This window comes from Megascapheus bottae, chromosome 11, assembly GCF_031878675.1.
Source record: "Megascapheus bottae isolate mThoBot1 chromosome 11, mThoBot2.hap1, whole genome shotgun sequence".
NCBI classification, from domain to species: Eukaryota; Metazoa; Chordata; class Mammalia; order Rodentia; family Geomyidae; genus Megascapheus; species Megascapheus bottae.
The window spans coordinates 10,256,070-10,276,591 of record NC_143519.1 but is presented as its reverse complement, the minus strand read 5'-3'; the positions used below and the strand labels follow the sequence as shown (position 1 = coordinate 10,276,591).

Here is a 20,522-nt window from a genome sequence, read left to right as displayed (position 1 = left end):
GGAGAACTTACAAGAGAATAATTAGCATTTCTGTAGTATTTCACAGTACCTGTAATACTTCAATGGATAATTTATGTAAATTGCTTAGTGCAAAAGTCTGCCACACCAGCCCTCCATACATGTATTTGTTATTGTTACCATCATCTTTTTTTTTTTAATATATGACTATTTCTCTTTCACAAATAAGGAATCTGACCAGACTGGGTAAAAAAAAATTGGAAGACTGTCTTAACCAGTAACTGTGGTGTCACGTACCTATAATCTCAACTACAGGGCAAGTATAAAAGGATCCAGTCCAGGCTTTCTGGTGCATAAACATGTGATTCTTCTGGGGTGGGGAGCAGAAACTAAAGGCATAAAGGACTGGAGGGTAAGGCTTAGCACTCTCTTTTGAGCAAGCCCAAGGTCCTGAATGCAAACCCCAGCACCTCCTACATAAATAAATAAGGAGTCTGGGCCTTAGCAAAGTCCTGTTGACATTAACGGCCTAGAACAAAGACTAATTTCTAGGTTCTCTAAATACAGATCCAATTTTTCTGGTTTGTGTATACATCTTGACTTTAGCCAGTAACCAAATTACAGTTGTCCTTGAAGTAACCTAAAAATAAGCTTTGTTGTAGGCTAGTACATATTTTTATAGTTGTGGGGATAGCAAGACCTCTTGAAGGACTATATTTTAAGCTAATTGATAAAGAAGTAACATGTAGGATAGAGGGGTGAGAAACAGGTTATACTAGTTAGGAGACTATTGGACTAACTCAGGTCTGAGCTGTTTTGGAAATGAGAGAGGTTTGTAGTGGGTAAGAAAATAAAGGGACAGATTTTCTAGCATCCAGTATTTCCTTCCCCTGAATCACTACTCCCCAAGGCCTGTGGTTACCACCTCTCCTCTCCTGTACCTGAGTATGATTAGAGCCACCAGAGGTTTTTTGGCTTACCACCCACCCTGCCTCAGTGATTTCGTACTTCTAGTGTCTTTTAATTTGATGTTGGCTTAAATCCTGTCAAACCCTCTGCACATTGTCATTCTCAGTCAGCTACATGGATGGATGGGATACTCTCTGCCAGGAATGATAACTCTAGGTGCTTTCTTCCCTGTGCATGTTTCCTTTTGCTTTCCCATCTATCACTTCTTTTTTCTCAAATCTGAAGACCCTTTTAGTAGGTAGCAACACTCATGCCAGTGGACCCAGCCAGTTAGAAAAGCAGGTCATATTTAGTCAATATATTCCTCTCCTGAGTTGTTTATTGCTGGAGAGAAGTTCTTGATTTGTTGATATCAAATCTTAGCTTTCTAGAAATCTGTCGGGACTGTGAAAATGTGTTGTTCTGGCTTTTAAAAAAAATTAAGGCTACTTGCATATATTCCTGAATGAATCAGTTTTTATCTTTTCAAGTGCAACAGTTGAGCCTGTCTTTTAATGCATGATTTAAGACTTTGATTCTCACTAAAAACAGAATGCATGTTTTATGTCTGAATGCTTTCCTTCAATTTGATACATGTGCATTGGTTTTGTATGTGTACAAGCTTGAGTTTTCTTGATATTTACATTGTATAAGGCGAGACATGCTTTAATGACAGATTTATAAGGATATACTTTCTATTTGTTGACTAAAAGCACATTAAAGTACAGGTTAAAACTTAGCCATACATATAAAGTAATCAAATATAGATCAATAACTAGTTTTTTTCCCTCTTAGTTTTGATGTCTTGGGTATAGTACTTTATAAATAAAAAGCCAATTCGCTGTTTTATTAAGACATTTTTGCATTTTTACATGACAAAGTTTTAGGCTCCTACTTGTGGACACTTGCCTGTAACGTTTCTGTTATAGATAATCTCCACATCTAGTGATAAATGTAATTATTATTATATTTTCTCTTTTTAACATGGGTATTGAGGTACTTTAGCGTCTTATAGATCTAATAATGAAGAAAACGTTCATAATCATCATTTTTATTTCATTCACATGCTCTACATTAACATTAGTATCCCAGTGCTTTCAGTCTTTTACCAATTTTGGATATAAATTAAACAACCAAAATCTTGGACAGAAGTTGAAAATCCATTAGCAGTATTTAAGAGTAATAAACTGACTGATGAACCCTGGATTGTGCATTTACACTATATTTAAATACCCACAGATTGTTTTGGAGGTAATTCTACTATTTCTGTTTAATGAGGAAATTGTTTGGTTACTGATTTTTCTGTTTCAACTTACTTTTTTTAACTGAAGTATCCTTAGATATCCAGCTAGAAGCATCCCCTGTTCACGCACACCCTCTGTGCAGCAGGCTCCATACCAGATGAAGATGTAGGACCGCCATTTTAAACAGCACAGCCTGTTCCCTCACCGTTCACTTCCAGTCACTTTAAAAGATTGCCATACATTAGGTCTTTTCTTTTTCCTATCACACTTGTGGCTTCTGTCTTTCAGTATTCTCTCTGGGATATTCATCCACATTGGGTGTAGTGGTAGTTCAAATTAACTGAGGTACAGTATGTACCTCTGAGTATGTTGTCATTTCATTATCTATTTGGTTGGATAGTTCTAGATTGGAGCCGACCAGGTAGGCTACTGTAAAAACTTTCTAGCTGGAGCCAGGAGTTTGGCCTAGTGGTAGAGTGATTGCCTAGCATGCACGAAGACCCAGGTTCAATTCCTCTGTACCACATACATAGGAAAAAAAAGCCGGAAATAGTGCGGAGACTCAAGTGGTAGAGCTCTAGCCTTGAGAAACTCCAGGGACAGTGCTCAGGCCCTGAGCTCAAGCCCAGGACTGGCACAAAAAAACCTAGCTGATCTAGCATATATCCTTTGGTGACTGGATATACACTTTCTCTTGCTATATGCCTAGAAATAAACACAAATTATTAGTCCACAAATACACATGTTGTCCAGCATTCATAAATCCTTCAAGCAGTTACCAAAAGTAATTACAACCAGTTTACTCTTTTTCCAGGAACAGTTCCAGTTTCCTTATGTCCTGACTAATATTCAGTAATGTCAGTCTTTTAATTTTAGCTAATCTCATAGGATTCTAAGTATCTCATGGTGATTTTAGATTTTATTCATCTGCTATGTAAGGTTGAACATATTTTGATAAGCTTAATGGCTATTTGAGTATCTTCTGTTGAGAAATACCTTCAAAGCCTTTCATCTATTAAAAAAGAAAAAACCTTTACAAGAAGGATTTGTAGAAATGCCTTATATAATTTAGATATACATTCTTTGCCGTATATATGTACCACTAACAACATTTTCCTGGTTTTTGACTTACCCTTTCACTTGTTTTAATGGGTTATTTTCATAAGATTTCATTCTTAGCCGGGGGAAGCACAGTGGCTCATGCCTGTAATCCTAGCTACTCAGAAGGCTGAGATCTTAGGTTCAAGGTTCAAAGCCAGCCCAGGCACAAAAGGACCTGAGACTCTTATCTCCAATTAACCCTCAGAAAAGGGAAGTGGGGTTTGGTTCAAGGGTAGAGCCGTAGCCTTGAGCTGAAGAGCTCAGGGACAGCACCCAGTCTAGTTCAAGCCCTATGACCAACAACAACAAAGAAAAGATTTAATTCTTGTTTTCATGAAGTTCAGTTTAATCTTTTACAGTTGGTTCTTTAAGACATATTTGTCTACCTTATGGACCTATGTCCTTCATAGAACTTCCTGTTCTTAAGTCTTTCTCTAAGCACTGTTTTGTTACATTCATTGTAAAAGTGTTTTAGATCAGGTATTTGATATTTTTGCTACTGTAAATGATCTTAAATGAATTTTCTCTTTGTCTTCTTATTCTAATATACTGGTGTTGTATATATAGGTTGACCTTGTAACCACCGCCTTGCTTACAAAACAGGTTTATAGGGCTGGGGATGTCACAAAATGAGTTTTCTTCTACTGTTAGTCTACTGGTTATATTATTTGGCTTTTTAATACCAACACAGCCATGCATCTCTAAAATAATAGCTATTTCATCAGGTTGTGTACTGTGAACCTCTGGCGGAAGCTAGGACAATGGCAGCTTTAAATCTTTTTTTCTTCCCCCTGCTCTCCCCAACCACAGGACCATATCTCATCATTATTTTTTTAAATGGAAATGCTTGGCTTGAAGAAAGGGAAAGAATGAAAGGGTCCCATTGTGGAACATAACCCAGGCTACAGATGTAGCTCTGTGGAAGAGCAATGTGCTTTTGCATGTGAGACCCTAGGACCCTAGGTCTGCTCCTAACAGTTGAACAGTTTTTCTTTAAAAAAAAAAAATGTTTCAGACAGGATCTCCCTATGTAAACTACATTGTCCTTGAACTCTTGTTACCTCTGCCTCAGCTCCTCAGTTAATGGAGTTACAGACATGTGCCACTATGTCTGGCTGTTATTTTTCTTTAGAAAGCCTAGGAGGGACTGGCATGGTGGCTCATGCCTGTAATCCTAGCTACTCAGGAGGCTGAGATCCGAGGATCTCAGTTCAAAGCCAGCCCAGCACTAAAGACCCTGAGACTCCCACTAGAAAAGCAGAAGTGGTGCTAAGGCTCTAGGGGTAGGGTGGTAGCCATGAGCTGAAAGGGGCTCAGGGATAGTGCCCACCTCCAGAGTCCAAGCTCCACGAGACCAACAAGAGAGGGGGTGGGGAGAAAAGGAGAAAACACGAACAGGAGCAAGCCAGCCAGCCTAGGGAGACAAAGATAGGGTCTCCTCACTTTTGTCCATGCTGACCTGCACTGCCTGAGTAAGGAATGACCCGGATGCCTCCCTGTGCCTCACTCCACCCAGCCTTTGTTATTAATTTTTCAAATGTGTGGTTTTTTTTTATTGTATTCTAGATAGATACTGGTTTTCTGTCAGATGTTTGACTGGTAAAGTTTTTCTTCCAGTCTGTACTGCCATCATTTTTTAAAAACATTTATATAGTTTGTTCTTAACCCTAAAAAAAAAAAAGTTCACATTTCAAGTTATAGACTCACCTCAGTAGTGTGTACATGAAATGGGAAAGTGAATGTTGGTGACAGCCAGTTAAGTTACCCATGAGCCCTCTCTCTGTTCTCTTACCTGTTCCTGTTTGAAAAATATTCCTTTTCTTTCCTGGGCAGCATTGCCAGTACTGATATCTTATGATTCCCCTGCTTGCCTCTGCTAGGTCTTACATTAAGGCCTTTGATCCATTTTGAGTTGATTTTTGCATGGAGTGCCATATCAGGGTATAGTTTCAGTAGTCCGTATGCGGATAGCAAGTCTGTCCTGTACAATTGACTGAAAAGGCTGCCTTTATCCCAGAATATGCTTTTAACACCTTTGTGTTGTCAGTAATCAGCTTGCTGTAGCCATGTGAGCTTATTTCTAGGTCTTCTGTCCCATCACTGAGCACATGCTCTCTTTGTGGTTGTGGTTCTGGTATATTTTAAATCATGAACCTTGATATCTTGAGCATTGCTCTTTCAGTCCAGCATTACATTGGCCATTTGAGATTTGAGGTGTTTTTGTGCTTTCATATGAATTTGGCTATTGTTGTTTTTTTTTTTAATTTTGCTTTAGTTCTGTGAAGAAAGTCATTGTAATTTGATGAAGATTGCATTGCATCTTTAGATCACTTCTCGTAACAGGGACATTTTAACAATATTAATTCTCCCTATTCATGAACCTGGGAGCTCTTTTCCATATTCCAGTCTCAGCAGTATTTTTTTTTCATTTATCACTTTTGCTTTTTTAATTACATTTATCCTTATGTATTATTTTGTTTATTCATTTATTAAGGCTATTTTGACTGTGATTACTGTCCTACTTCTTTTTCAGTTAATTTCATTGGTGTATAAGGAAATGTTACCAATTTCTATATGCTAATTTTGAATCCTGCTACTTTGCTAAAATTGTTACATCATTTCTGAGAGGCTTTTGGGTTTTCTACGTATTGAGTCCTGTCATCTACAATAGGTGTAATTTTATTTCCTTCTTTTCTATTTGAGTTCTTTCATTTCTCTTTCCTCATTGCTATGGCTAATTTTCCTCTGAGTTTAGAGGAAATGTTTTTAGTTTTTCCCTATTCTATATGATACTGGCTATGCATTTTTTATTTATAGACTTTCAAGCATTTTTAGCCTTTCAGGTATGATCCTTCTCTATTTAGTTTTATTCAGGGTTTTTAATCATACATTGAGTTTTCCTAAAGGCTTTATGCACTTATTGAGATGACTATGTGATTTTTGTCCTTGATTCTGTTTATGGGCTATATATATATATATATATTTTTTTTTTTTTGGTCAGTTGTGGGACTTGAACTCTGGGCCTGAGCTTTCAGCTCAAGGCAACCACCCTACCCCTTGAGCCACAGCACCACTTCTGGTTTTCTGGTAATTAATTGGAGATAAGAGTCTCATAGTCTTCAGTTCCCCAGTTTGGCTTTGAACTGTGATCATCAGATCTTAGCTAGGATTACAGGCGTGAGCCGCCACACCTGGCTGGGCTATATGTTTGTTGCTTTGCATATGGTGAGCTATCATTTTGTCTACAAGAAAAGCAACTTGATTAAGATGTATGATCTCTTTAATGTGCTGTTGAATTTGGCTTCCAAATTCTTTTATTGTGGATTTCTCATTGTCTTCTAATTCTAATGCTGTGGAATTCTGTGTATCTTGATCTCAGCTTCTTAAGTTAGCTGGTATTATATGTATGAGCCACAAGTACCCAGTTCTTTTGGTTTAATTTTGGTAGATCAAATATGTCTAGAACCAATTTACTTGTGTATGATTTTTCAAAATGCATCTTAATATTCCTAGGAATATCAGTGACATATATTACAATACTTCCTTTTTGCCTCTAATTTTATTTGATTCTTTCCTCTTTCATTTGGTTATTTTGGCTAAGGGTTTGTAAATTTTCTGTATTTTAACTGATGATTTCTCACTTCATCTATTATGATCTCATAAGATACAATAAATTATTCTAGCTTACTATGTACATTAAAACAATATGACCTAAAATGCCATGTATTTTGCAAAATGATTAATTTGGTGATGAAAAGAATGTGTGTTCTGTCACCGCTGGATATAGTATAGTATTTAGTATGTTACATCTACACTCCCCCCTCTCTCTTTTTCTCTCTCTCTCTTTCTTTTGCCAGTCCTGGGGCTTGAACTCAGGGCCTGGGCACTGTCCTTAGACACTTTTTGCTCAAGGCTAGTGCTCTGCCACAGCGCCATTTCTAGCTTTTTCTGGGCTTCATGCATGCTAGGCAAGCATTCTACCACTAGGCCCCAATCTATTCTTTCTTTTAGTAGAAATAGGAATGTTGAAAGACCTTCGAGACAATATTGGAGTTAGAAAGGATTTTTAATCTTACTTAATAAAAGTTTGTACATGTAAATAACGTATTCTTAAAAATACCTCCAGGTAATTAGTAACATATAAGTAGACATCCATAATAGTATGAATAGTGAGTTAACCTGACTAGCATTTGTGAACATTTAAGTCTCATAGGTTATTCACTTAGTACAGAAGAAAAAAATATTCACTTTTGTATGAAAATAACCTCTGTAAAAGTTACACCAAAAAGAAATGATACTTATTCTTAAGAACTCTATGATTGTTTCTTTGCAAGTAGTGATTTTTATAATGTGTATACACGTGATCCCTGTACAAGTACATTAGAAACAGCAGGTAATAGGAGGCAGATGCAGTAGTTTCTTTGAGGTCTAATGTTTTTAGTCCTGAGATAAAGCTGGACTTGTAAAGTAAATAATACCTACTAGTCACTTTTGATTACTATTTTTTCAAAACAATTTACACTGTTTCCTTCAAGCAGTGGATTACCACACCCTTCATTATACTACCTCTGCGCAGTCACACACCCTACAAACCGTCAGTGATATTCCACATATACCGGGTGTATACCACCAGGGTTAGAGGGTAAGGTGGTAGTAAGCGATACCCTCAGTGTTTGTGAAAGTTCACACTATGGTGTTTCCACAATGGTCAAATCACCTAATAACACCTTTCTGTGAACATATCCCCATCAGATGACACACACAACATGTACGCGCGCGCGCGCACACACACACACACACACACACACACACACACACACACACACACAGAGTGGGGAAGGAGTGTATTTAAATCATTTTTTCCTATTGTCATAGTTGCTGCTCCAGCCCAGGTCACCACTGTCACTTCCTAGAAAACTGTCATTGCCTACCTGTATAACTGCATGTAAAATCCATTTCTCTTTCACCTCTTACCACATGGTTACCATGCTTAAACATATTAGATGAGTGTTTTTTCTATTCTGTGAATACATGGTCTACTTTAACCTGTGAAAACCATCCATTATCTTGTCTTTCATCCATCATTCATTATCTTACTTCTCTTTTTTCTTTCTTTATAGCATAACTGTACTGGTCTCCTCCCTCCCTTTTTTTTTGGTGCCAGTCCTGAGCTCAGGACCTGAGCACTGTGCCTGTGCTTTTGTGCTCACAGGTTAGTGCTCTACCACTTGAACCACATCTCCCCTTCCATCTTTCTTGATAGTTGGAGGTTAAGAGTCTCATGGGCTTTCTTGCTTGGGCTAGCCTCAAACTGTGAGGCTTAGTGCTTGCCCACTTCCTCTTGACCTTAGCTCTTCGTTTTATCTAAAATGTCTCTTCTTCCCATGGCGACTTAACTTTTGATCTTCAAGCCTCTGTGTAGGATCTTCTCTGAGAGGCTTTTTTTCTCACTTCATGTGATATTGATCAATCCACATCCACACTAACTGTACAAACTGTCTATCTGTGATACTTGTGTGTTTCCTTCAGCTTGAATATGAAACCTTGTCTTATATCATCAGTCCCTCATGCAGCCTAGTAGATGCTCGGCAGTTAATGAAAACCCATGAACACCAAATTCTCAGTGTTATAAAATGGAAATAAGAATTTAGACAAATGAACATCTATGAAAGTAGAGAAAGACTTTAAAGACATGAAAGTTTGATCTAAGCCCTGCATGATAACATTTTTCCACTCATTCAGGGGCTTGAATGCAGCCTCGGTGTTCATTTAGGTTGCTTGCTCACAGCTAGTGCTTTGCCACTTGAGCCAGTCTGCTATTTTTGACAGTTAACTGGAGATAAGTCTTACAAATTTTCCTGCCTGGGCCAACTTCAAATGTCAGCCTCCTGAGTAGCTAGGATTATAGGCATGAGCCACCCACACCTCCCTGCTAGTTAACATTTGATTAGTGAGAGACTACTACAGGTAGGAAACTACAATTTAAAAATGTCATAGAATTTAATATGTAAGCTCATTTTTGGAAAGTTAAATAAGAGATAAGATTGAATTAATCTTATGCTACGGCTTTGGCTATAGAAGCTAAGCAGGATTAGATAGATGATACAATTGATCATCAATGGACAGCTGTTTACCAGCTCCAGCAGAGTCGAGGATGGATGACATAACCATGCTGTTTCAAATGATTGGCGCATTTCATCTATGTTTTCATTTCAGGAGTATATTCTTTTCATGTCTTATCTACAGAGTCTAGTGATTTTTTTTTGGCTTTTGTTTCTATATCCTAGAGGTTCTTTTTTTTTAATTAAAGAATTTATTAACATTGATTTTTACATCATATTTCAAATGACAACTTTAACAAACAACTGTTTAAGAAGGGAATCTATATACAATCAGTGGGACTTAGTTTTTAGAACTTAATCCAAATTAGGCTAAGGGTTTGTATGTCATAGAAACATTAATTTATGAAATAAAACATTATGTCTGTAGAGTCATATTTTTATATTTCCATTACAATGTCCATAGCATTATCTAGTGATTTTTGTACTTCATTCTGGTTTTAAATTTCTTATTTTTTTTTTGTCTTAGCAGATAGATTGGCCAGAGGTTTATGAGCCTTGTTGAGCTCAACTAGTTTGGTTATCCTTTCACAAAATTTTGTATTACATCTTTTTATTTTTAGGAATCATTAATGATAACAAGAGAGTTGCGTTGTGAGAGTTTCATAGATGCATACAGTGTACTTTGACTAAGTTCTCTCTCTCTACTATCTCCCCCTAACTCTCCTCTGATATCATACAATATTTGGTGGGGTTCAGTATTGTCTTTGTATATGTAAATGTAATATGCTTCCAACCTTAGATGTGCATGTAATGTCCTCTCATTCCCATTCCCCTCTACCCCATATTGTTCCTCCTTTATATTCATGTCCCATTTTCATTATTATATTGCACCTCAAGCTAGGAGCTGGCGGCTCACCTCTGTCATCACAGCTACTCAGGAAGCTGAGACCTGCGGGATCTCTCCTGGAAGCCAGCTTGAGAAGCGCATCCATGTGATGTTTGACTCCTTGGCTTGGTTTAGTTCACTCAAATATAGTGAGTTTCAGAAGATAACTAGTTTTTTTATTTCATTCGTTTTCTACATTATTTTTTAGTTTTCTTTAATTCTTGTTCTTTATGATTTCTTCCTTCCATTACCTTGATTTTTCTTCAGATTTCCATGATCATTTTTAAATTTTAGGTACTTCTGCTTCTTAAACTAGTTGAGTGTTCTTACATTTCAGAGTAGCATAATATCATCAACCAATTTTCAGATGTTAGAGCATTTCAGATTTGAGGGTTAGAAATGCTCAGATGTAATAGCTTCTTTGAGATCTCTTCATCTGAGTTTATGCGTACAGCCATTGATTATCTTGAGCCTTGATGGTTAGTCACAGTTACCTGGTTCTTTGCCTGTTTGGTCATTTTAGATTGAAACATTTTCAGCATTACATGCAATTTTGATTTCCTTGTAGCAGCAGAAAACCAACCTTCCTAGGTTCTAACTATAAACTCTATATAGATCTCCTTGCCTAAGGGTTGATTCCAGTGTCAGGTTTGTTTCATAGATTTCCTGTGTGTTTTATGTATACCATTAGGCTAGTCTGAGAGTGGTTTAAAATATGATTCAGTAATCATATGCCTCTATTTATTTAGACATGAAAAATAGTCTGTGATCATTTCACAAAGGTAAAATAAGAATGAATTCTATTTTTCTTTTCTTACTTAAGATATGTTTAATTTGAGCTAGAAGCCAGAGAAGAAAATCTGTTTCGTTTTGAGAAAAGAAAAAGTCTCCTTACACTAAAAGGAAGAGAACTGAGGACCTGTGAGAAGAGAGCAGAGTGTCATTAATCACCGTTCCTTACACGGGGACAAAGACAAACACTTAACACTAACAGTTAAGAGAGCTGACAGGAAGGACAAAGCAGGCTGCCTTTGGATATGAGTTCTGCATCACCAAAAATGTTTAGATATAATCTACAAAGTCATTTGGTGAGGCTGACTCAAAAGTGACAAGTATCAGGTGTTTTAACATTTTGCCTCAAGAGGAGATTTTAACACCGTGGAAAGTTAAACAAGTGGATTTTAATACCTTTTTTGATTCTTTTCTGATTTCAAAGAAAATTATATTTCAGTCTGCTTCTAACTAAGCATATAACAGCATGATAAAATTCCCATGAACTATGGCCTTCTTTAACATACTACAACACCCTCAAAAGGAATGTTCATGATGTTGTGGAAAATATCTGATTAGTCTTGTCATTGTCGTGAGCAGTCACAAGGTCATAGGTGAGCCTAGGGCTTCCTAAACTGTCTGAAGCTCTCAGAATCCATCTTCAAAGCTTGTTAGAGGTATGAATAAGTATTTTTAGTATTCCCTCAATCCCACAGAGTCAGATTCAGTAGCTTTGGAGTAGGACCCACCAATCCATACCTTTATAGTTCTCAGATTGTTTTAATGATTGACCAAGAATAAAATGGACATAACCAGATACCTATCAGTAGCTATTAGGGAAATTACAAGAGAGGAGAAGACATAAAGTCCATTCAAAAACACATCCAATACTTTTGAGCTCCTGATTTTTGCTAAGCTGCCTCACTGGAAGCCCATCAACATTCTACAGCTAAGCAGTGTTTCATTCAATCCATTAGGCACAGCTGCTTAAAAGAGCGGGTTTTATTTATTCATACATTATGTAATCATGCTCAAGGATACAATAAACAGTGTGAAAGTTTGTGTCAATAAAATAAGTGTTTGTCCACATACTGTAAACAAATTAATTTGAGCTGCACCAACCACTCTCTGACACTGGTCATACTCAAAGGAAATGTCAAGGACAACAGCTGACACTAATGCCTGACACACCAACAGTGTGGTACCCTGCCTCCGTACACAAATTCGTTTTGGAATTCTTCTTACCCAAGCCATGTGTTTAGAAAAGGGAAGAGAATGAAGCCAACCTCCCAAATTGTGATGACTGTAGAACATGAACACACTTTCTGTTGTCCGTTGACAAAGGGCCTGTGCCAGCCCTGCCTTGAATTGGTCTGGTGAGGCCACTTTTGGCACCCCAGGTTCTCAGTTGTATTTCCCCTGCAGCAAGTTGTGTTTCCTGTACTGTGAGGATCCCGCAGGAGCTGAGGGAGATCACACGGTGCTCATTTGCTATTACTGAACCCGCCAGCCATGTCCTCTCCTCGCCTCAGACTGACTGATCCATGGCCCAGTAGGAGTGTTCTCTCTCTCATCCCGGGCACTACTCTGCAGCCTTCACTTCTTAGCTCCCGAGCTGCCTTCCCAGCAAGGCGTGTGGTGATCTTACCAAAAATGACAGCTGGGCTTCCAACCCGATCCCTGGACTCTGTCTTCCATTTATTTGTTTGATTTTGGGGAGTTTGGGTGTTTGGGTTTTTTTCCTAATCTGTCATTTACTTGCTTATTGGTATTTACTATTAGTATTAGTGTCCTCTCTGGAGGTCAGTGCTGTGAAAGGGAGAGATCTTACAGGCCTGTCTTTATAGTAAGTAGAGACAATAGTATCTTAGCTCTTAGCAAATAGATATATGCTAATTAAGCAAATAGCGCCTTAATCAATCACTATCAGTAAACAACTACACCATGTCAGACACTTCTACATGTATGCAGAAATGCATAGTTAAGAACATCCCATATATCCCTGTCTAGGCAATATTGTCAAATACTAAAGTGGAGCTGCTTGGATCTTGAGTGTAAAATGGCCCTGGGTAGGTGTCCAGCCAACGGGTGCATATAATTTCTCCTGCAACTAAAGAGATCATTTTACAGAAAGATACAGTGAAAAGAGAAAATCTATTTGCCCTGTCTAACTTGATGCTTACTGCTACAATCTGTGTGTGTTGTGTATTCTTTTGTAGGTATGAGAAAGTACCAGTCATCTTGGTTGGGAACAAAGTGGACCTGGAGAGTGAGAGAGAAGTATCTTCCAATGAAGGCCGAGCGCTGGCTGAAGAGTGGGGCTGTCCTTTCATGGAGACTTCGGCTAAGAGCAAAACAATGGTGGACGAACTGTTTGCAGAAATCGTGAGGCAGATGAACTATGCTGCTCAGCCTGACAAAGACGATCCATGCTGTTCAGCCTGTAACATACAGTAGCACCTGAATGTGGCTGTCCTGGGTGGAATGTGCCTGGCAGTGCAGGTGATAGAAAGCTCGCCTAGGCCATTGCAGTTGGCACGATGTGTGGTATGAATCCTCAGTGCTCTGCGGCCCTTATTCAGAAACGCTGCCTGTGAGCACAGCGGGGCTCAGTGCCTGCGGTCCTCACCATTGTCCTGTCTCCTTCGTGTGCATCTGCATCTTGAAGGCACCAGCCGTCGATCTACAGGGTGATCTCATCTGAAAGCAATGGTGGCGTGGCCTCTGAGTTGACAAAGCAACTATTGTACAATCTCAAAATAATCATGAGAGAGACACCAGAAGAATTCCTATGACCACTTACAATTAAAATATTTTGTCGACTTTAAAAAAAAAAGTAAAGGAGAAATATTTTCCTACAAGAGTACTGAACTTCAGGAACTTCTAACCAGTGTATTCCGTCAAATCGGACACCAGCTGGCCTGCCAACAGAACTGCGGGGAGAGCTTTTGCTCAGCTGCCACATTTCTGTTTTTCAGAATTCATGCTGAACTGTAGATGTGATTCTAATTTGTGACATGAAACTAACTCATGCATCAATCCTTGATAGAGTCAAAGTCAGAACAAGGTTGTGTTGCAGATACAGTCAGGCTTTAGAATTTAAGTCACCTACTTTGCCACAGAGAATGGAAATTTTCACAGGGGTCTGATCAGAATTAAAGGCACAAATCCACCTCTCTTAGCCAAGCAGGGCTGGTCTTTATTTACTGAACAAGAAGGAAGCAACTGAGATGGAGCGTTTACCTAGTCTCCCCAGCATGGGCAGTCTAGGAGATGATGACCTGCTACCACCACGTAAGGAAAACAAAGCCATGCTGTTCCCGTTTGCAGAAACCTGACAGGACAGGTGTCTGGCATTTTTATGTTCATTAAAGCTGTAAATTCCTCCTCTGCCTTTAAGGGCTATGGTTGTGATGTGAGCCTTGGCTACCCTGCTTTGGAAATCCATTTTGCTGTAGCAGAGCTTTATTTGCAAGGCATTTAAAAAAAAAAAAAGTTGAATAACCATGTGAGATAATTTGAGCTTAAAAGTAGAACATAAATTATAGAGTGAAAGGTAAGGGACAAAAAAGCCTTTTTACCTTTCATTTTTCTGAAGAATTATATAAAGGTTTTCTTAAAACAATTTTGCCCTGATTACTGAAGTGGCAAATAAGGCTGGCGTGAATATTTTGTTTTGAAAAGGTGCTAAAGCTCTGACATTTTTGGTTTTCATAGCCTAGCCGTGAAGTATTTATCATTTGCATGAGTAATGGCACACAGGAAGAACCTATTCAGAAGTTTTACAATCAAGGGTAGAAGGGTTTTCACCTCACTTCAGTTGTAAATACTGAAGAGATTGTCCTGAGCCCGCCCTCTGGAGATAAATTTGGCCTTCAGAACTGCAGTATCACTGAGCCTGCGATATACATATACCCCTCACCCTTTCCTCGTTCCACAGTCTTGTGCAAACCACCTCTGGTCTTAACGTGTGTAACTGAGGGAAGAGTGTGTGTTCGTGTGTGCATGTATGTTTACTGTTCCTAAGAATTTGGCACAAGTCAGAGATAATCGCCTATCCTGAGAGTCCATACTGCAGTCTGTACTGTATCAAAAAGCCTTTTTTTCTTTTAAATCATCTTTACACGTCATGGCGAGCCCCACCTCCAACTCTGCAGTAATTGGCATTAAGCTTAATAGATAAGGAAAAGACATGAGAAAAGTGAAGAAATAAAGTGGGTAAAACTAGGTTGTTAGAATAATCGATTATTTGAATATGAATACTTCAGTTACCAGGCAGTTTAGAATAGTTTTAACCAATTGTATTGAAACAGACTTCATTATGTAAAAGTTGATTTGAATCCATCAGAAATCAAAGATGCAGGAAGTAATAACTCACTAAAGGAGATTTTCTTTTAATTAACATGAGTTTTGAAGCCTACAGCTTCTCAAAATGATTCCAATTTTTTAAGATTTCATAATAGCAATTTATGACCTTAAACAAGGTCCACAGTTTTTTCTCATGCAATGAATGCTACACAGACTTGAAGACTAGGTGAGATCCCATGAGAGAGGTCTGACAAAATATTGTCAAGTGGGAAAGATTTAGCTAACATGTGGGGTTTGGGTTTGAAATATGGGCCAGACAGTAAGGTGAGCTTTTACTAGAAAGCCGTTCCTAGGAATGATTGGCCACCTGATCTGTGTTCCCACGTGGCCCGCACGTGCAGTGACCCTGTGCCATGGCCTCCAGGCCCTCCTGCACTCGGCCTTCTCCCGGCAGGAATCTAACTAGTACAGCGGATGGATGTGTTTGCTGAGATAGTCACTGAAAACTCAAGAGCACGAAGATTATACTTGTTGGCACATGAAATACCAGTGGCTGTCGAGGAGAGTTGGTGACTTTAGGTCACTATTTTATGCCCTGATCAGTCTAGCAACTAAGAAAAGTGAGTTTTTCTAACATGCCTTAAAAATATTATGGTTTGATCCAAAGACCCACTTTTTCTTTAGGTATTGTGGTAAGGTTTTTCCTTTTTTTTTTACTTTTATACTAAGGCAGCAACTTTCTTTTTTCCTTTTAATGTTGCAGCTTTTTTTTTTTTTCTCTTAAGCTGTGACAGTGGTGGTAACTTGATGCCTTTGAATTTGTTCAGCTTTCTGGGAACAAGCCAGCATCTGATTAGAAAAATCACATAAAATCTTTCCTTAAACTGTTGAAAGGTGCTCCGATGATTCTTCTCCTTCGGTTTGTAGAATTAAGACTGAACTTTCACTCCTTTCCTGCAGTTGCCACCACTTTCCATGGTAAAACTACTGATTTGCTTTTTGTGTAAGGAAATATTGCCTGAAAATGTCTCGTATTTGTTTTCCAGGGTGAATGTTGTCAGTGTCTGTGTGCATTTGACAGTGTTGTGCATAGTTTATTGGTGTTGGGTTTGTTTTGTATTCGGTTCTCCTTAGCTCTGTGTTAGCACTGGTTAAGCTTTAATTGTCTTCTTAGCCAATCAAACGTTAAAGACTATAGGGGTCTTTTTCTTTCCTTTTTTTTTTTTAACTTGTCATTGTGCATCTATTAAATCTTGATCAGGGTTTCAAGAATGACTACAGTAGGTTTTTGAAAACAGACTTATCATTATTGATTTGAGGTTTCCCAGAGATACAGTTCACAGTTAATTGTTGAGCTGTAATACAACTGACCATTTCAAATTGAACAACAGTTTATTGTTTTGTAACAATGTCAGTTGTTAAATCTTGGCATTTCCACTAAAATATGAATTGTAGTTAGAACTCGATGCAAATTCAACAGTTGTATTTGGAGTTAAATTATTTTAACAAATAAATTTATTTAATGAATTCTGGAATTTGTGGTTTTTGTACGCATTTCATGAGTGAAGTATATCTTAGATACTAAAGAGGTGCATTTTGCGAAGTTCATCTTCTGCAGGCAGATGTATGGAAACAATTGAACTGAGGAATCAGGGGCCGGGGGTCTGGCCTAGCAGTAGAGTGCTTGCCAAGTATGCACGAAGACCCAGGTTTGATTTCTAGGTGCCACATACATAGAAAAAAACCAGAAGTGGTGCTGAGGCTCAAGTGGTGGAGCTCTAGCCTTGAGAAAGCCCAAGGACAGTGCTCAGGCCCTGAGCTCAAGCCCAGGACTGGCAAAAAAAAAAAAAAAAAAAGAACTGAGGATTCATCATAGACCTAGTGAGGGCTTCAAGATCCTCTTAAAGCCATTTAAAAATAAAAATGACATGAGAAAGATTTAAATCACTCATAAATATGAGCTGCGCCTTAAAAAAAATACTTCCTTGGTAGCTGGTACTAAAGTTAGCGGCATTATTCGGAATAACTAACGTGAACTGTTGGCCTAATCTAGTGGTCCTGCGACATCTCTGAGCTGGGCCAGGAAGCTAATGGGAGTCGTCTTTGTTTTTGGTGTCATGTGGGCTTGAAGGTGCCAGAAGCTGAAAGTTGCTACTCTGCCAGGCTGCAGGGCCTCCTTGTTCTATAGGGGGCCTTGTGAACGTCCACAGATGCTCTTAATTGTACCCAGCGTCAGCTGCTCTGATAAGGCGCCCATTCATTCCCTAAGCCCATTTGAAGGGTGCCTTTGGTGATGTGGCCTTCAAATTCAGTTGAAACCCCCTGGCGACATTCCACCATTTGAGAAAGCTTCATTGTTTGAGGACATAAGGATAATTTAAATGAATATAACAGAGGCACTGTAGACTGAATCTCAGCTAGTTAAAGGAATATGTGCCTAGATTTTGGTAATATTAGCAGATTGGCTTCAGAATCTCATTCATACTTATACAATTCTTATTTTAATTAAGAGAATTTCCTTGAGATGGAGAAGTATTTCAAAATTATCTCGAGTTGTCTACTTTCTAGCTCATGGTAGTCCATGAGTGAAAATGTCAGTTGTTGGAGTTTTATAGTGCCATCCAATTTGGAGCTCCACTGACCTGATTGAGGGCTTGTGAAGCAGGGTCTTTTCCCAAACCAAACTTCCTTAAACTGTCATTTGGGGGTTTCAGGGAAGAACAGACAGGAATGGCTGTGTTACTGAAATGTAGCTGGTCTCTGGTCTTGTAGGATAATGGTGTTTAGAAAAGGCTAAAGGGAAGAGCAGGAGCTGGTGGCTTAGACCTGTAATCCAATCTGCATAGGAAGCTGAGATCTGAGGACCACTGGTCAAAGCCAGCCCAGGCAGGAAAGTCTAAGAAATTCTCATCTCCAGATAACTACCTAAAACCCAGAGGTGGAGCTGGGCTCAGTGTAGAGTGCTAGCCTTGAGCAACGAAGCTCGGACATGCCCAGGCCTGGGTTCAAACCCAGAACCCATTGGAAAAAAAAAAAACAAAAAAACATATTTCCTTCAAGGAAAAGACCTGGCAGTAGTCTCATAGTTGAAGGAATTCTACATTGTAGTGAAAGAATATGTCTTTTCTCATTCCATCTACAGCATCCCTGATGGTCCTTTAGGGTCATGGCTCTCTCTTTTCTTCTAACAATGACTGGTTGAGCCTGAGTCCTGAACAAATATTGTCTGACATATTAGCACATCTGTGGCTTAGAAAACTATAATTAAAAGTAAAATGTACCAGAGCTGAGTAAAATAGCTACCCCAGTCCCTGGCTTTTAGTTATGTTTGGATGAATTCACTATTGCCATGGAAACCCTCTTATCTGTAGGAAGTCTAGGAAGCAGGAATCTTCCCCAAGTTTTGTGGTTTTATGGCACAAAGAAATCTCTTGCCTATGAGTTTAGAAGCTGTGCTATAATTTTCCATTGGAATAACATACAGACTTGTCAGTGCTCAAAAACAGTTCAAATGAAAGACACATTGTGTTTCTCAGTGTTATAAATGCCAGGGGTTGAACCCAGGGTTTCCTGGATGCTAGGCAAGCCCTGCCCTGCAACCATTTTGTTTGTAGCTGGGATGATCTGGGAGATAGTTCTGTCTAATATGGCAGCATATATAGTTAGTTACGTTTATATTAGCTAAAATAAAAATTGTAAACATTCCCGGGCTCATGCCCAGCATCATGGTGGCTCATGCCCATCATCCTAGCTACTCGGGAAGCTGAGATCTGAGGATCTCGGTTCAAAGCCAGTCCAGGCACTAAAGTCCATGAGACTTCTCTCCAATTAACCACCAGAAAACCGGAAGTGCCCCTGTGGTAGCCTTGAGCTGAAGAGCTGAGACAACAACCAGGCCCAGAGTCCAAGCCCCATGACCTACCAAAAAAAATGTAAATACTGTTTATTCAGTAGCACTCGACCATCTAAAATGTTCAGTAGGGACTATCAGACAGCACAGATAGACCAGTTTGATAGTCACAGAAAATTCTATTAAGAAGTACTGCTCCAGTAAAAATATGTCCACCTCAACCCTGTACCATTTCACTTGTTCAAAAACCATTAGAGCCTAAGTACTCATCTGCAGAGCTCGCTTTAGGACATGTAACCCGTGCATGTAGAAGGGAACAATGCCCAGCCTTGCCCTTGTTGCATTCTAGGAATCCTGAGCAAGGAGCTGAATGAATACACAGGGCTCCTCAGATGACACAGCCAGTCCTGTGTATACACAGTGGGCGGTACTCAGCTGTTGGACTCTGGTTCCCATTTCTTGCAATGGTTCTTTTTCAGGCACCTTTCTTTAGAGTAAAGGGAGAAAAAAATGCCACAAGGAACAAAATGCAGGTGTCTGGAATCCTTTTTGCCAGCTCCACAGAGAACCTCACTGGGGATTCAGCTTTAAATAACATTTGTTCTCAGAAACAATAAGATCCTAAACCACAGACCTTGGAAACTGCAATGCTGGAGGAAAGTGTGGGATCTCAGAACAGGTCTTTTCCAACCTGAGCGCTCACAGTGCAAGAAGCCCTTCCTCTGAGCCATCCTTGCCAGAGCACATCTGTGAAAGCTTTAACTGGTCAGTTTTGTTCTTCACTCATTCTTTGAGTCTTGAAATCATTTGTTCCAAATGAAGCATCTATGTTGTCCAAGACTGCTCAAAGCCTGAATTTTAAAAGATATTGTAGCACGCACCTACTGTTGCCATCTGGCAAGTTTTGTACTGTGATTAACTCAACGTTAGCGATCACTAGAGGAGGATGGGAATGGAAGAGGCAGCCAGACGGTCATCACAAGCTCATCAACTACTGACCATGAGCAGAGTAAGAAGAGGAAATGTACAGTTCTGACCAACTCACATACTCCACCATGGAGAAGCTTGTCTTGACAGACAAGCTGTGTAGAATCTTTAAGTCCTAAGCAGTGGCCCACCAGGCCCCATAGACAGGTGCTAGACAGTCTTCAAAGGTAGAGATGAGTTCAGGTGCTCTGAACTGGGCATAAAATCATAGACTTATGGAGGGGGGTATTTAGCCCTAATTATTTCTACATATGGTGTAACAGGGCCACAACTGAACTCAAGAAAGCCTAATCCCTGCAGTCTTGTGGCTAGAGTTAAACGTAAGTTTATTTGTCTGACTGCAAGCATCAATATGTCCAGGATATAAGATCAATCAGGACGATTCCTCAGCTCCTCAGCAATTGGTG

General features: G+C 39.2%; 1 protein-coding gene across 1 annotated transcript in view; it reads left to right on the top strand.

The window, feature by feature from the left end:
• The window catches only part of Rap2a (RAP2A, member of RAS oncogene family), a 28,992-nt gene extending 11,758 nt beyond the window's left edge, over positions 1 to 17,234 (top strand). The window contains exon 2 of the mRNA XM_090341949.1: positions 13,190 to 17,234. Coding sequence (XP_090198075.1) covers positions 13,190 to 13,427 — 238 coding nt within the window. The 3' untranslated portion in view covers positions 13,428 to 17,234. The remainder of the gene's footprint in view (positions 1 to 13,189) is intronic.
• The last annotated feature ends 3,288 nt before the right edge of the window (positions 17,235 to 20,522 follow it).